The sequence below is a fragment of the Salminus brasiliensis genome, chromosome 18, assembly GCF_030463535.1.
Source record: "Salminus brasiliensis chromosome 18, fSalBra1.hap2, whole genome shotgun sequence".
NCBI lineage: Eukaryota > Metazoa > Chordata > Actinopteri > Characiformes > Bryconidae > Salminus > Salminus brasiliensis.
The window spans coordinates 12,311,323-12,328,471 of NC_132895.1; the positions used below are offsets into that span (position 1 = coordinate 12,311,323).

General features: G+C 40.4%; 3 protein-coding genes across 8 annotated transcripts in view; 2 read left to right on the top strand and 1 right to left on the bottom strand.

Moving 5' to 3' along the window:
- Positions 1-17,149, top strand: part of rpl17 (ribosomal protein L17) — a 324,928-nt gene that overhangs the window by 227,753 nt on the left and 80,026 nt on the right. The window lies entirely within an intron of this gene.
- Positions 350-4,716, top strand: ccdc74b (coiled-coil domain containing 74B). Of its 4 annotated transcripts, XM_072661359.1 has the most exons (7): positions 350-793; positions 2,136-2,183; positions 2,350-2,467; positions 3,630-3,837; positions 3,949-4,049; positions 4,137-4,193; positions 4,291-4,713. In XM_072661359.1, the coding sequence occupies exons 1-7, from the start codon at positions 679-681 to the stop codon at positions 4,424-4,426; spliced, it is 783 nt and encodes a 260-aa protein (XP_072517460.1). In that variant the 5' UTR covers positions 350-678; the 3' UTR covers positions 4,427-4,713. The 4 variants fall into 4 exon arrangements, with proteins under 4 accessions (XP_072517460.1, XP_072517457.1, XP_072517458.1 ...); XM_072661356.1 differs by having other exon boundaries at positions 3,630-4,049; positions 4,291-4,716; XM_072661358.1 differs by having other exon boundaries at positions 743-793; positions 1,952-2,183; positions 3,630-4,049; positions 4,291-4,716.
- On the bottom strand, positions 4,499-13,043 carry med15 (mediator complex subunit 15). Its single transcript, XM_072661353.1, has 18 exons — positions 12,902-13,043; positions 11,470-11,557; positions 11,323-11,374; positions 11,199-11,222; positions 10,940-11,098; positions 10,405-10,829; positions 9,910-10,242; positions 9,626-9,724; positions 7,735-7,842; positions 7,087-7,205; positions 6,781-6,914; positions 6,460-6,594; positions 6,312-6,375; positions 6,160-6,226; positions 5,892-6,052; positions 5,643-5,809; positions 5,446-5,544; positions 4,499-4,871 (listed from the first exon to the last, which is right to left on the bottom strand). Exons 1-18 carry the CDS (start codon positions 12,964-12,966, stop codon positions 4,735-4,737), a joined length of 2,436 nt encoding a protein of 811 aa, XP_072517454.1. The 5' UTR covers positions 12,967-13,043; the 3' UTR covers positions 4,499-4,734.

The window sequence follows — 17,149 nt, forward strand, 5'->3', positions numbered from 1 at the left end:
TTTGAATAAACATGATTGAGTTGATGACAAGTTCTCTAAGGAAAATGATGTACGTCTCTGAGATCCAGAAAGACTTCAGCTGTAGACTATGGTTTTAATTAAATTAAAAATCTATATATATATATATCATATAGCAAAAATATATGAATGTTTTTGTAGAGGTCAAATACTTTGCACTACTAAATACATTTCACACATGTATTTCAAAATATATTGCTTATATATATGTTTGTTTAAAAATATATGGAAAACATATGTAGCATGTCAAGATTTTTGCTGTAATTATCTACACCCAATTTAATGATCACAGTGAATTATACATCATACACCACAGCCTATGTGTGGGATAATCAGAAGGCTGTTGGCTGTTGGCTGATGGCTGGGGCTGACCCTGATGTTACCGCAGTAACGTCTGTATACAGACAGAGAGGCTGTGTGATCATCTGCTGGAGGAGAAACCGAGGCGCTGAGACAGGACCACAGCCACCTGCGAAACCGTTTCCATCAGAGCTGAGCTGGTACCACTGCTTTGGTTCTGGGTTTTATTGGCTGCTGAATGACACTGATGTTGAACTGGCGGTTTTGGGCATACCAGAGAACTGAAGTCATTTCCACTGTGGAAGCATGAAGATGATCAAGCTGTAGGTGACAGGCCTGAGAAAAAGGCGTTTTCTTGATATGGACGCGCTTGTTGCCTCTTTGGAGAGGAAGATTGATTTCCTGCAGCAGCAGCACAGAGAAACCCTGAGAGAGCTGCACTCGGAAGTCGAGCGGTTAACACGACAAAATAAGGGTGAGTTTTTTTTACAGCTTGTTTATAATGTGTAACACCCTGTCGGTCGGATCTGATAGCAGTCAGGAACGCCAGTGTAGGGTGTCAGCTATAACAAAGCCCGCTCAGAGAGCCCCCTGACACACAGAGCTGCAGTAATACTGCCTGCAGAAATGAAGTTCAGTACCTCGCCCATAAGCTGCATCTTCAGCTCGTCTAATTTCCCTGCAGTACAGTTTTACAGTAATCTGCAGTACCTGTGTAAACTTTACTGGTCCAAACTGACTTTAGTTCCCTGCTGGTTAAGCTTGTTGACCAGCATGACCAACCTGGCCTACTAGTATGATCACTGGTTGACCAGCATAACCATATTGGTCCACCAGTATGACCAGTGTGATCAGCTTAACCAAACTGGCCACCTGGTATGACCAAGCTTGTTGACCAATGTGACCATCATTACCATACTGGTTGGCCAGCATAACCATATTGGTCCACCAGTATGACCAGTGTGATCAGCTTAACCAAACTGGCCACCTGGTATGACCAAGCTTGTTGACCAATGTGACCATCATTACCATACTGGTTGGCCAGCATAACCATATTGGTCCACCAGTGTGACCAGCCTAACCACACTGGTCCACCAGTATGACCAGCTTGACAACCAGCTTGGTAATATCAGTCATGCTGCAAGACCAGCAGATGTATCTGGTCATTAACTAAACTGCTTGTCCTGCTGGTTTACCAGTATAGGATAATAGGATATATATTTTATCTGGTTGACCAGCTTTTCAACCACTTTTACCATCAAAAGCCATGTGAAACCATCTCAAACCAGCAAACTCTGATCCTGGGATGCATGTTTCAGCTGGGTTCTGATAGGAATCCTGTAGATGTCCTTTTTCATACAATCTTAATTAAGCAATATTTAAATATTTGAGGGGTTACTTATCACCATATTCTCACCGGGCATTGGTCTGCATGGCATGCACATGCAACCAGTCAATTTACTGCCCTTCTTCATTTAATGCATCACTTCCTGTGTGCTGCAAGGAGGGGGCAGCTGCTGACAGAGTGACACCTTATAGTGGCGGCTGCAGGGCGATCGAGTTTGAAAGAGGAAAATAAAAGAACGGGGTTGTGTAACTTCAGTGGGTGGTAAAGCCTGCTATCACTTTACAGCACTACAGCTCCTGTGAAAGACTGGTCTCCCACCATCACAAAGAGATTTCTCAGACAAGTTTAAAAGAAAAGGATCATCTTTCATTCTCATAATAAACTCCTCATGGTCTTCGCTGAGATTAGAAGCTGCTGTGTGTGTGTGTTCCAATGCCATGTCCTCTCTCCTCCACACATGGGGTCAAAGACCTGCAGTTCAGGCTGATCATGGGGCCTCCACGGTCAGGCAGAAAAGGTAAGTCGCAGTCCTTATCTTGTCTCCTTGCTCCAAGACACCTGGCCTAGCTCATAGTGCCTTGATAAACACCTAAAGGACACAATACACACACACATATATCCAGTACATAAAGTAGATGAAGTAGTAAATGAATTCTCATTGTGTTTTTGTGTTCGCTGCTTAGGACCCAGTTACAAAGAACACAAAGACGGGAGAGAGTCCAACACATTTCAGACACAGAAACAAATTTACCTTGAAGAGACACTAGAAGACTCCCACCTGCCCCGAGATGCAAACTTTGGGTAACTAATTAAAGCACTCTCGATGCATCTGTGTACTATATAATGATATAATGGTAGTTACTGTCCTGGTAGCCCAGGGTTAACTCAGGTTAACAACAACAGGTTAATGCCTGGACTGTTGACTGTGCACTGAAAAACTGCAACATATGAGCTAAAATTACAAATAAAACATTCGACACACTTCAAATGGTCATACATACATAAAATATGACCATACTAATCAATTTTTAGAGGTTTCAAAAGATCATAAAATGTTAATTTGCACCAGCATTAACTTAGTGCTAACATACTATTAGAATTCCTATTGGGGCACTAGCAGAAATTAGCATTAGCACTGCATGCCAGCTGTGTAGTACATACTAATACTATACAGTAAATACTATATACTAATCTAAATAGTGTGCGTTTGGCAGGGCAGTAAAAAAAATATTACCATACTTATCTTTTTAGTACTAACAGGGAAAGATGAACTGTGCACCATCACCAGTGCACTTGCATCAGCTTTAATTTTTAATAATTAAGGCTGCATCTCAGTTTTCTGCTATTAACTAATACAACAAAGTATATACTGATCTAAACAGTTCAGATTTCACATGATAGTACACAATATTAAATTTACTAACCCAACAAGAAATACTAACAGAAAATAGTGAAGCTTCACTATAACAACATACGTTACTGCACATTCTTTAGCTTCTGTTGTCGCTGCACTTTTCCTCAATTTCATTTTTTTGAATTATTTTTTAAACTGAAAATAGATGAGAAACTTTAGTCCATCATCCATACTCAAAACACTAGAATTAATAGTTCGTGTGAAATTGGGATGCACCCTAATTTTTCCTGGATGTGATACATTTCCAATTTACATTGCATTATGAAATAACCGTGTCCAAGGCCACACTCAAAAAACAACAGGCTCTAAATATGCATCATGGATATTTTTTAGTACATTCTACTTTGACACTTATCTATACTACATACTCAAAAACAAGTCACCATTAATAATTAGTATGCAATTGAGACTTTGTTTTTGTTTTGCCTTACTCTAACGGTCAGTCTACCACAGCTTCTTAGAGGACAGTTAGGAGGTTTCTGTTTTGTTTACTGATGTTCTACCTCAGCTGGATACAAGTGAAATCTGACTGTGAAAATGACATTCCAGCAGTCAGACGCTCCAAGATGAAGCCTCAGAGACCACAGCAGCAGGCAGGACCGAGTTAGTCTCAAGGGCCAAAGGGGGTCTCATCACCTCTTTACACCCTCTGAGGATCCACTGCAACCCATCCCAACCCCCACGAGCCCCCACCCTGCAGGAGTGTGAGGTCATCATACGGCAGCTCTACAACGCCAACAGCCTGCAGTCCCAGGAAGTGAGCGTTATAAACTTTTATATCTTACCGGTCTTCCTTTTTGTTTCACACATTCTAGTTGTGATTCTCTCGCAGTCGCACCTCAGCACTGGTGGTTTATGCTTCTCACAGGTACTCCGCATTAAGGCGGTGCTCAGGGACATAGTTCTCAACAAGAAAATCACCCCAGAGAATTATATACTGACCAAAGCCTATCTCGCAGACGATAAAAGGTAAACAAACTTCCTTCACAAATTGATTACACCAAAACTCTACCTTTCTTTCTTTCTTTTTTATTTTTACAATTTTCATCTTGGCAGAGTCAAAGAACCAGAAGGCTTTCCAAAGCTTCCTTACCGTGGACTGCCCCAAGCATTGTAAGTCGTAGCTTTACCACAGGCTTTAAAAAGTTCCATTAAAAGGTTGGCCTTAGAATTACTATACTGACTTCATCCTTTCTCCTTGTATGGAAAGACCAGTGCACCAGGCCAACACAGCAGAGAGAATGACTCTTCCTGCCCTCAAACAAAGCCTCAACACCAGCTTTGCTGAGAGACAGAGGAGAAGCCGGGCTGTACAGAGGAACCGGTTACGCCGAACAGTAACATAAGACCTTTAAATTCTGAACCTTGGCCGAAGGGCTGCTTAATAAATAAATAATAAATTCAGGAGTTCACATATGTGTACTGGGATGATGCAAATCATATTTATTTGTGTAAATAAAAAAAATACACACATGTAAATTAAGTAAAGTGTTCATTTCCGGCATTTAGTTCCTATTGCTTTAACTGCAAAAATACCCCCTACTAACTACTTCCCCTGATAATGTTTACAGAAGCAGATGCATGGAGCAAAAGTGGACAGGAAACATTATATCTTCTACTGTCTGAAAGAACAATTGGTGGGAAATTGCCAAAACTAAGCTGCAGAGAGACAAGCTTGCCTTACACTTAATGCCCAGGTATTTAGCAGGGCTGTCACAGAGTGTTTGTCGGGAAGCTGAAGGAGCTTGGAGGTCATGTTCCTATGAACATTCTGCAAGAAGGGGTTGGCCTCTGGAATGAAAGAAAGGGAATAAAATGAGTCAGTGTGTTTTGTTCATTTCACCAGATCTTTAACAGCATTATAGAAATAGAATTATGTATATAAACATTATGTACATAGAAGAACCCTTCAGTTCTTATCTATTTGCCATGTTAACAGCAATCCAATCTGTAGTTTTTATTAAGTAGTCTGTTTTAATACGAATATGGACAGAGCCTTCTATCTGTTCATTTTGTCCTGCATCTCTGAAAGCTTGGATGTGAACATAACAGCTGTGCCACTAAAATTGTGGGGGCAGCGCAGCCAATAGTTCAAGTGAAACACTGCCACTGCCATGTGGACACAATGAAGAAATTTGTTTACACTCTTTTAAACCGCCTGTTTTGTGTGTGTGTGTTTTTTTAATAAGTACAATTATCACAACCTTCTCTATTGTTGCAATGTTTGTCAGAAAATGTAGACTATGAACTACCCTGCATTGCCCAACATCCATGCCACCGTAATGGACACGTTCATTCGTAAAGGGAGTATAAATCAGCCTTTAGCAGCCTTCATATATATGAGTACAAGTGTATATTCTCTTACCATACTCATAACTGTCATTATCCCACTGAGGGCTCTGGTCAGGATAGTCTGCTGGAATGCTCAGCTGGAGAGGAGGAACACTGGGAAGATTCTTATCATCTAAAAAATAAATAAATAAGAGAGACCACAAATCACATTATATAAAACAAAGGGTTTAAAAGTATATGAAGGACTATTTATTCCATATTCAAACTCACCCAGTTTGCAGATGAGGTGCACTGTGCCATTATTGCTGCAGAAGGATGGGTCAAGGTTGACCAGAAATTTGGAACTGAGACGTGCCACCTCTCCTTGTAGTATATTAGGGATGGTCTGACGATCATCATCTTCAAACTTCCTCTTACGAGTAGGAATTACAGGCCCCCTGCATGGGACATAAGTAATTAGTTATCTCATGACTTCTACTGCAAACATGTTTTAAATAAAGTCATTTTAGTTGCACTCACGTGATTGGGGGTCCATGGATGGCTGTCATAGCAGGAGCAAATGTTCGATACAGAGAATGGTTGAAGACTGGTGAGCGAATGTTTGCTAAGACAGCATCCAGCAAGGGTTGGCACAGATACTGCTTTTTGGTGCTGGGCACTGTTGGAGGAGGCGGAGTAGGCTGAGGAAAGCACACAAGGGATGTAAATATGATTAGATCAGAATAAGAACAAAATTGTTTACTTTAACAGCTAAAAATGAAAATCCATGCACGTATATAGAACTCACCACTGCCATGTCATTTTTGAGTTTTTCCAAGGCTATTTCACACTTCTGTAGTGTTTTTAAGGGACATCTGGTTAAAGAAAATGTAATTAAAGGTTAATTCAAAATCACTAAACTTAAACTAAAAGTATAATAAATTAACATCATGTGTTTACCTTGTGTTGGGATCAGTGAGAATATTCAACAGACTTTTCATCTTACTCAGATCCTTCTTCCTGTCTGCAAAGAGAGCACACAAACTGAGTAATAGTCAAATATGAGAAGGAAAAAACAGAAGAAGGGCAAAACTGGATGAAATAATACCTTCATTTTTGTCAATTTTATTAATCATCCTGCGCAGTGGCTCTATATATTTGGAGAGCTGTTTAAGTTTATCCATGTACAGCTGGTCCTCTGACTGTGAAGCACCTGCTGGACTCATCACAGAGCTAGGGTTGCCTGCAGTTCAACAGGTAAATAAAAGCAGATATCAAGGAGGATAATTATGATGTACTTTGAATTATAAAACATACATTTTGTTAGAAACTAAATGACAGGCCAGGCAATCCAAGACTGAGCACAACTGCTCATATCATGTAAAATATATCTGACTGCTGTATCAAGAGTGGCAAGATTCTTCTATACCTGGGGTGTTAAGAGGTCCTGGAGAAGGCACTTGGAGGGGGTAGCTCTGTGGGGTGCGTGCTGTTGCTGGACTGTGGGAAGGCTGTGGAGAAGGACTGGGTTGGAAACCTCCTGGGGAAGGAGTTGGGCCAGAGCTAGAGGAAACAAACACTGCATTTCATCATCAACATTTCCAATCAACATTTCCACTGCATAACAATCTCAGATCATTCTGAAATAATGGAACACCACTGTTCCTTCAATTTTAGGAAAAGGTACCAGCTAGTAGTCAATGCCCATGTCTGAATGTTGTGCACTGCCATTTACCTGACAGAGTTGGGCTGTGAGGAAGGGGGCTGTGGAGAAGGCTGAGGCTGGGGAGGAGGAGGCATGGGAGGCTGAGGTGTCGGCACCTGAACCGGGGAGGGTGAGGACATTTGTGGACCCTGTTAAAAAGGCAGAGACAGAAAAATGAATGTGTGTACAATTGACAAAATGAGTGGCGCAGAGGACCCAGTACTTGTGCCTATGACAAACCTAGAGGCCATAAGCCTTTGACCCACTGTACAACCACAATATCTGCTTTCCACCGTCCAGTACTCTCAGTCCCTTCCTTCTGGCACAAAGAATCTGAGATCTGCATCTCTACTTACCTGTATCACATGTTTTCATTTAAGAGAAAATGGCAGCTGTATGCATTACACTGTTTAGAAATAAAGGCAAGACCCTCTTAGAATCCAAGCTGGTTACACTGCCCTTACACACACACACACTACCTTTCACCTGTAAAAACCTTTGCTTTGAATTTAAGCTGTGTTTACATGGGGAAAAGGGAAGGGAAATGGCTGTTATGGCAAGGATAGCTCATGTACAGCCTTTGAAAGGGGGGGTGGGGAACTCCGGTCCAAAGCCACAGATGTAGGCACCTACTGGCTCGCTGTGCTGGAAGCCAGCACACAGCCTTGGTGTAAATACCTGTGGCATTTGCTGTCCTCCCATGGCAGCAGGGTTTGGAGGAATGGCAGAGTTCAGGGTGGCGCGGGGCAACCGGGGTGGAATTTGCATCCCAGCACGGGGCATCATCTTTGAGGAGGACAGAGGGGACAACAGACATGTCACAAGCAAAACAATAAATGCAGTGCATCAGCGGATATGAGAGGAAGCTCATGCACACATGCAAACAGGAACCATTTCATGAAGAGGATTGCAAGCGCGGATGCACACATATATATTTACTGCAACATGGATACATAGCACATTCACATATGCAAATATGTTCACTCTTAATGCAGTTTATGTCTGCATGGCAGTGCTGCCTCTTTCTTCCTTCAGTCAAATGGCATTCAAAAAAAAAATATCCAAGAATGCATGCTGGTCAGAATTTCCAAGCCAGACGCCAGTGGGCATCATGCTCTCTCTCAAAGTACCATGCAAGACAAGGGGGAATTGCAATGTGTATCCCTGTGTCTGTATGAAGTCTTACTCATTCATTAACTTGCCCATAATGTGAGCTTAGAGCCAATAACACTGAATTAGAGTTTAGTGATTGAAAAAGCATACCAATAATAACAGTATAGTAATAACACAGCACTTACTGAGAGTTTGGTCAGACCAAAAGCAGTCTTAAGTGAACCATCACAAAATGCTTGCTTCATGCACATGTCAAAAAAAGCAACTTAAAAAAAACAATTAAAGATTCAAGTTCATAACTAATATCCATCACTTTTCGTCAGTTACCGTTTTACAGTGTGAGGAAATTCCTCTCTTAGCACATCCAAGCTTAAAAAGATGGAGTCAGAGCGCAGGGTCTGCCATTGTATGTTGTTTTTTTTTGTTTGTTTGTTTTTTTGTACAGAGTACAAGCATTTTTAGGTGTTCAAGACTTCTGCAGAGAACTGTATATGTATATATAGCTAGGATAAAGTGCAGAGTCTTGATAAGTCAGAATTCCACTGCACTGTTTAACTGTCCGTTGCTTGTGCAAATTCTTGAATCTTGAATCTTGCTTCAAGCACAACAACAAAAAAAAGAAGCATGCAGGAAGAGTATGTTAAAAAAAGGAAACATGCAGTCATGTTAGCCACAAACACAGCACGCATAATGCAAGAGAAAATAAGACCCTATTCCACCTATAATAAACCGTTTCCAAATTTGTGGTGTTGTGTTTTTCTGTTTTTCCACTGGTTTAGATGAAATAAACAGGCATTTCTAGGATTTTACACCATTCCATTTCTGTGTGTTTATGTCAAACCGAAAGCACACACATGGGACAATATGAATGCATGAAAGCGACATGAATGTTATCATTCCCTCGAGGAATGACACAGCTAGAACATACACAGACAGGGGAACTTTTTGAGAGACATTTAGGTGTGTTAGTTTGACATTTGGGAGGGTGAGTTAACATAAGGAACAAACTAAGATGTGAGACTCTTCTATAGTCCCACTACTTAAAATGAGGGAGATTAAACTATGGCTGATGATGGCAGGCACTAATTGTAAACGACTGAGATTTCAGCTTTGAGGAATTATACATGTCTATACTCTTAACTATTTGCCAAGTAATTCTTGGGAAAATGCTGAGCCATGTGGTCACTAGGACACCCAATGTTTGTATTAACCCAAGCACAAAGACTAGAACACTTTATTTGTCAAGTCTGAAGAATCACTCCTCTGTTTTTCTTGCTTTGAACATTATTCGTAACCAGGGGTGGAATTTGCATCACAGGTAAGACGGGTCAACAACCGACACCAACCAAAAGAAAGTCATCCATTAAGTATTCATTTTCATTTTGGTGACATGCACTCACTCCAGGCTCATTCATTCACTTATCCAATCCCCACCTACACTTTGTATAGCTCTTACCCCGCCAGGCACTGCTCCAAGCTGGGCCTGAACTGCTGCTTGCTGGGCTTGTTGAACTTGCTGCTGCACTTGCTGCTGCTGCAATACTCTAGCCTGAGCCTATTCAGACGCACAAAAGCAAAACACAAGCAAGCCAGCAAACAGAAGAATATATATAAGACACAAGAAAACACACAGAACCAAATATCTATACATTTCATCTGAGCACCATAACATCTGAACATTCAACAAAAGAATTTGTTACTGAGGATGGCTGCTTTTGAACACATGCTGAAAAGCTTCACCTGGAGTACCTGCTGCATCTTCAAATGCTGCTGCTGCTGCTGCTGATGTTGCTGCTGTTGGCTAAGTGAACCAATTGTCTGATGCTGTCCAGGGTGCATCTGCCCAGCCAGCGACTGAGGCACAAGGATCTGTGGTGGCTGAGTGTGGGGTGGCATCTGACCTGGCTGGGCTTGAGCTTGCTGTAGCTGTTGTTGCTGCTGCTGCAAATGCTGAATAGTCTGAGCCTGTGCTTGTGCATGGGCTTGAGCTTGCTGCTGCTGCTGCTGTTGATGCTGCTGCTGTTGAAGCTGCATCTGGGCTAGCTGCTGCTGCTGAAGTCTTGACTGATGCAACTAAAACAAGACGTTCATTGAACAATTTAAGGTCCTGGTAAGTTAAGGGTGAGTAAAAGTGTAGTCAGTCAACAAGTCATTGACTTGGAGTCATCGCTTTTTAAAGGACCATGTATTTGTAATAAAAACAGTTTTTACAACGGCATTTTAACATCTACTTACCTGGTTCTGTTGTTGTTGCTGCTGCTGCTGTGCCTGAGCTTGAGCTTGAGCTTGTGCCTGAGCCTGAGCTTGAGCTTGAGCTTGAGCTTGAGCCTGAGCCTGAGCCTGAGCTTGAGCTTGAGCCTGAGCCTGAGCCTGAGCCTGAGCCTGAGCCTGTTGTTGTTGGTTCTGGTGTTGCAGTGGCTGATTTTGATGATGCTGCTGCTGCTGCTGCTGTTGCTGTTGCTGCTGCTGTTGTTGTTGGTGTTGGTGTTGCAACTGGAGCTGCTTCTGGAGCTGAAACTGCTGCTGCTGAAGCGAACTGGACTGCATGGCTGCTTGCTGCTGTGGCTGCATGGCTGTTTGCTGCTGTGCCTGAAACGGCTGAAACTGCAAGGGCTGCTGCTGTGAAGTCATCTGCATCTGCATCTGTCCTGCTGTCCCAGCTGTAGCAAAATTCAAAAAAGGTATAAAGATGATGCTGGCATTGGGCAAACTATAATATTTAAGTACAACCATATTACCACATTTGCACATGTCACACAATTATACTCACCACCCTGCTGATTTCCTGCGACTGTCTGCATGGGATGCTGGCCCATTTGCATTTGCCCCATGGCACCCATTCCACCCATTGGAGCTCCAGGGCGTGGTCCCATGCCAATAGTACCGGGACCACCTACGCCTGTTAGAGTCTGTAGAGCATTCATCGGATCTGACATGGGTAGAAAAGAGGATCAAATCTGCTTAAAAAAAACTTTATTTTACAATGGCAAGATATTTCTTTTGTAAATACCCCATCAAGATTCACCTACCTGGTCCACCTTGGGCTTTTTTATCTGGAAAAAATAGACATTCAACAGCCTAGTTAAGCTCAAACACAAACACAGTTCATTAAACTCTTATTACTAGCAAAAAGAAGAGCTTTAGTGTACTTACGGATATCTCTGAAATGAATGATCAGCCTGGCAACCAGAGACAGATACTCCTCCTATTTACACACACAATTTCATTTGTTACCTCTTAACGTCTGAATGCTAGGAGTTCATACATCAACACAGATAAACCGCAAATGGGGTTACTTACTCTTGACTTAGCTTTAATGAACACATGATTCTCCATGTCATTACTGGATTTTGTATGTGCTGTTCCAGCCTTTCTCATGGCTTCTTCTCTGAAATCATATAATAGCAGTGTGCGTCAAACAGGGGTACAAAATCAATACGGAAATATCAATTTCTCTGTTTCTTTTTGAAAATTAGAAAGACGAAGTGTTGATGAAGTGTTTAAGAAGAAAACAAAAAATCCTTTATGAACCTGAATGAAAGAAAAAAAGTGTTTAAGTGTAGTCAAGTGTAGTCATGTTTAAGTGTAGTCAATAAACATGTACTGCTTTCCCTGTTGCTGTCCTCCTCTGCTTTTCACACACATTCAGAGGAATTTGAAAAGCACTGATGTGTGTGTTGTTGTCTGGATATCAGCCTTGGTATGGTATTACTCGAGAGTATGAGGGATACAGAGATATCAATAATATATATAGCTATAATATTTAGAGACTTAAAGCTTAAAACCTGGATTTAATAAATATTTTACTTGATTTAATAACTTTAATATTTATTTTAGGAAATGGACTGTGGATTGAGAGATGGTGTATTAAACCCAGGGAACTTTTTAAGTCTCTAAATATTATTTTTATACCTTGATACTTAAGGGGCTCGGTAGAAAGCATCAACTATGAAGGTGGGCGTAAGACGTATTTTGCTGCGAGGCTGTCTGGTGTAATATCTATTAACTATTGGCCAACATCCTAGACAGCAGTTTAAAATCTGCTTAGTTTACATCTAACAAAACTGAAACTCACTACGAACGACTCTGTAATACACACCACTGTGGGTGTGGGAGTCAAACTTTCCTTTTGTTTTCTAACGTTAGCTACGAACTGCAATTTCTAGCTAGCTAGCTAACGCCACCTTCCCAAAGCCCCCTCACTGTATCCAAGATAAACTTTCCCGTGTCATCCCCTGCGTACAGATCAAGCCATACCTTGCATTTTAATCCTCATCATGTTAGCTAGCTAGCTTATCACTGCCCCAAAAGACATGTAGCTACTCAACAGCTCTGAGTAACAGCACAGCCAGATTGTTAGCTTGTTAGCTAGTTAGCTAGCTAGCTAACGTTAGCCAGCTGCGGACAGAAAACCTGCGTTTAATAAACGTTAGCTATCTGTTTTTCTGGCTTTTTGTCTAGATAGCTACATCAACAGACTAAAATAAATGTATTGCACTGCATATTTTTTTTACCGTATCGTATTTCCTACTGGTTGATGAGCAGACACTCCGCAATTAGCCAACAAATTAGCTATAGCTAGCTAGCGCTAGCTATTTAACGCCAACCCCAGCTAGTGTAGCGCTATTAGCTATTAGCAATCATTAGTTTGCGAATTGGCCGTAGTAAGTATGACCAAGTGAGCTAAATCACTTCGTCTGATTCGTGTCGCTGTATAAATTAAAATACTTACATTTGTGCCACTACTTTCTGTCGGAATCCTGGACTCCTCCAGTCATTATCCGGGGGGACCTCCATAACGGACAGTAACGTTACTGCTAACAGCGACCACAGAGAACAGCCTCCCGAAAGACACTTCCTCACTGTTCGCTCGCTGACTAGCTCACTCCTCCTCTCCAAGCCCACTCCATCCCGACTCCGGCTGTGCCCAGAGCCAACAGAGCTGCGAGGAGCTCATTAACTCATTCACACCTCCTCATTAAAAAACTGATTTTAAAGCTTTATCATTTTGGTTTATTTGTGCATTAAAGATATAGACGCTGCTGGTACTTTTACTTTCACTTTGGGTCATTATTTCATAGGAGTAACAAACTCTAAAATACCAAGGTAGAAAAATGATATTTTGACATTTAAAACACCCCCACTATTTAAGAATCATTCCCTCAATATAATAAATGATTCCCTAAACTACCTAAACTAAGGGAAAGATTTATAAAGCTGAGGGAACAATTTATTAAATTAAGAAAACATTATAAGTCTAAATTTATATAATTTATATAATATTATATTATATTAAATATTATATAATATATAATATTATATAATATTTAAGATAATATTGTTTATTGCTTTTTTAATTCTTATTTATATTGTGTATATAGTGTAAATTATTTATCCAAATTTTTGTAACTGAGTGTCCTGCTATCCCTTTCTGCTGTTACACTGTGAATTTCCCCACTGCGGGACTAATAAAGGACTATCTTATCTTATCTTATCTTATTTAAATCTATTTTTTGACTTTTGGAGCTCCGTATTTACAAAATGTATATTTTACCAGTTGTATTTGTATTTTTGCCAGCTACTAAATGATATATCTGTCACCCCCAGCACTGAGCCTATTATAAAAGTATGGGCTCAGTGTGTGTAATTATTTTAAATATGAACTGTTTTCCTAAGAAGCTTTTTTTATGATCCTCATTAAACCTCATTCAAGAAATGCCCCGTCTGCATCTACATCCGTCACCCTGTCCCAGCTGCAGTCAAAATCAAACAGTTATAAATATACTGAAATAAAACTCTCATTGGGCAGACATTTAGATTTAAGTACAATGCCTATTACACTTGTACGTCACCTACCTGGTCCACCATGAGATTTTTTTGATCTGAGAAGAGCTTTAGTGTACTAATGGATCTCTCTGAAATGAATGATCAGCCTGGCAACCCGAGACAGATACTCCTCTTATTTACACACACAATTTAATTTCTTACCTCTTTAAGTCTAAATGCTGGGGGTTTATACATCAACACTCAAGGGTTACTGCAGGAGTGCATAGCTAAATGAGATTGCTCCAATGTATATGTAAATATCTATGCAAATAAAATTATAACGTCTGATTAAATTACATTAGATTACCAACAGCCCTACAAGCAACAACTCAATTTTCAATAGTTCAATCTCCCAATCAGGATCTCTATAGTGCAACCTTTTCTGAGTAGAACAAGAACAAGATCTACAGATATATACAATATATATAAATATAATATAACAGTATATGTAGAGACAATATATTTGAACTAGTATTCAAATATAGTCAAATTAATTTCTCTATATTAAAAAAACAATTTTAGTAATTAAATAATATTTTCACAGGTGAAATATTACACATTTAGTGTAACTAAATCCCTGATATCAATATGACTAAACTTGCCATAGAGCTTGCCATAGTTTTGATTAGTAATAATATTGGTGAGATATGCAACATACACTAATACACTATATGTCCAAATGTTTGTGGACACCCCTTATACTGGATGCATTTAGCTACTCTAAATACTTTAATAGAATAGGACTCTCTAGAGCAGATAAACATGAACCAATTGGCACCATGCCTAATGCCAGGCGTGGGCTAGAGGGTTGTGAAGCCCCCCAGCACTGGGCTGTGGATGATGCTGCTGACCTCACTAGTGCTCTTGAGGCTGAATGCAATTAAATCTTCCCAGCAATGCTCCAAAATGTATTAGAAAAACTCTCCTGTCTAGTAAGGACACATTTTTAATAGCCTTGATTTCAGAACAAACCATTAATGATGTCCATATAGTGTCGGTATTAGAGGCTCACTGCCTCTCGAAAGGCACTTCCTCATCTTTAAATGTAGCTAGAGAGCAGCCCAGCCCACTCAAACCCCATCCCACCTACTTTTACTTTCATTTTGAGTCATTATTTCACAGAAGTTACAATACCACATTTTACCAATACAATTTTAAAAATAATATTTGTCTAATATTAAGACTTTTAATGGCAACAGCAACTGCACACAGATTACCTTACACCACATGATATATCTGCCACCTCAGCACAGCATGAGCAAAGTCTGTATGTAATTATTTTTAATATTTACTTTTTCTATTGATCCATCTGGCAGCAGGAGGTGGTCCCTACCCCACCCAAAATTTGCCATGTACTCGCATTAGCCACCAATGTCTGTAAATGAATGACAAGTACCATTGCTGGCCACTTAGTGGCGCTTGATCGCGGTATCTGCCATTCAGAAACGGGTGCCTGCCAAGAACCCCTGCACACCAGCCACTAGGCTATGATAACCAGCAGAAAAGGCAGGCACTGTGCTTTGAATTAATATGATTACAAGGTGACCAGTGCTTGCACAGTATATTATATATAAATATTAAGAACAGCTGGAAAAATAGAGCACTGTAATAAGACAGTGCCTTTTAAATAGCAGTGGTGAGACAAGACAACCATATTTACCATTTGTGTCTAACTTGGCCTATAACCTTTCCATGCAGTGAAAACACACACACTAGTGAAACACACACAGTGACTGTGAGCACATGTGCCCAGGGAGCAGAGATTTTAAGGTCAACAGTGTCAGCTTGCTGAGCCCAAGTATTGAACCAACAACCCTGTCATCAATAGCCCAGAGCTCTAACCACTGAGCCACCACTGACCTAAAAGTCACCTAGGAATCAAACCCAGGCCCCTGCGTCCCGGTATAATATATTTTATTACTGCAACTATTTTTCAAATTGTAATCATGTAAATTCAAAGCAGTGCAGGGATCCGAAAATGCTGAGAATGATCTTTTTGGCTTGTCTGTATATGATGTATGTCAATTACAATTATGATCATTTTCATACAAACAAGAACAGAAAGAAAAATTACAATACAGATTATTGATGCAGTGTTTAACTGCCATTATTTTATGTTTTACAAATCGATCGCCAGTCCACCTGTAGCTATACTTTAAATAACATGCAATTTATCTTAACACTAGTAGAAGTCTGCACGAAAAGACAGAACCGTTTATTTCAGAACTGTAAAAAACAAATCATGAACAGACTGCTGTCTCCTTTTCAATAATCTACCTCAAAGAACATGCTCGGGGTGTGCCGGGTAAAATGCTGGCTGCTTTAAGATGCGCTGGTTAACATACGTGGTTGCATTAGGATGTGCAGGGTGAAGTTCCAGCTGCTTTAGGGTGTTCCAGGTGCAAAGGTTTGGGCACCCCTGGTCAAAATTGATGTTACTGTGAATAGCTAAGTTAATAGACAATGATCTGATTTCCGAAATACATAAAGCTAGACTAGTGTATTTCTGTTTTGTACACTTTGAGAGTAAAAACATGAAAGGAAAGGTGCCCCATGCAAATGTTTTTGGGTAGTCCAAGAGATGTGAGCTCTCAGACAACTTTTTTCTAAGGTCTCAGACCTTAATTAGATTGTTAGAGCTATGGCTTGTTCATTACCTTTGTTAGTGAAAGCCAGGTGATGCTCCTCTAAGCAGCTGCCAGCACTCTTACAGGAGCACCCTTAGTTCATCATTTAATTAAGAAATCACAGTGGAACAGTGGAAGTCAAGTTTAGGTCTATAAGATCAAGAAAACATGAACTGGTCATAGTTTTGCTAAAAAGGCAAATTAGAAAGACAACCCTCTGCCCTTCAAAGAAAACTTCAGAAAGATTTAGTGGTGGCGCTGTTCTACTGTGCAGTGATACCTGCACAAATACAACCTTACTGGAAAAGTCATAAGAAAAAAAGAAGCCTTTTCTGCGTCCTCACCACAAAATCAAACTTCAGCTTTAGATGTTTTTATAGAAACATCTAAACAAGCCTGACGCACTTTGAAAACAAGTCCTGTGGACCTAAGCAGTCCCCCAACTTAAACATGCAATGATGGTTCAAGAATCTCACCAAACTAGAAACCTTCTGCGACTAAGAATGAGCAAAAATCCTTAAAACAAG

Coding starts and splice junctions, on each gene's coding strand:
- ccdc74b (XM_072661356.1), top strand. CDS start 679: ATGGACGCGCTTGTTGCCTCTTTGGAGAGGAAGATTGATTTCCTGCAG. Junction 794..2,135: donor GTTAACACGACAAAATAAGG/GTGAGTTTTTTT, acceptor ATGGGGTCAAAG/ACCTGCAGTTCAGGCTGATC. Junction 4,050..4,136: donor TATCTCGCAGACGATAAAAG/GTAAACAAACTT, acceptor TCATCTTGGCAG/AGTCAAAGAACCAGAAGGCT.
- med15 (XM_072661353.1), bottom strand. CDS start 12,966: ATGGAGGTCCCCCCGGATAATGACTGGAGGAGTCCAGGATTCCGACAG. Junction 7,843..9,625: donor TTGGAGCAGTGCCTGGCGGG/GTAAGAGCTATA, acceptor TCCTCCTCAAAG/ATGATGCCCCGTGCTGGGAT. Junction 5,810..5,891: donor ATCCATGGACCCCCAATCAC/GTGAGTGCAACT, acceptor TGTCCCATGCAG/GGGGCCTGTAATTCCTACTC.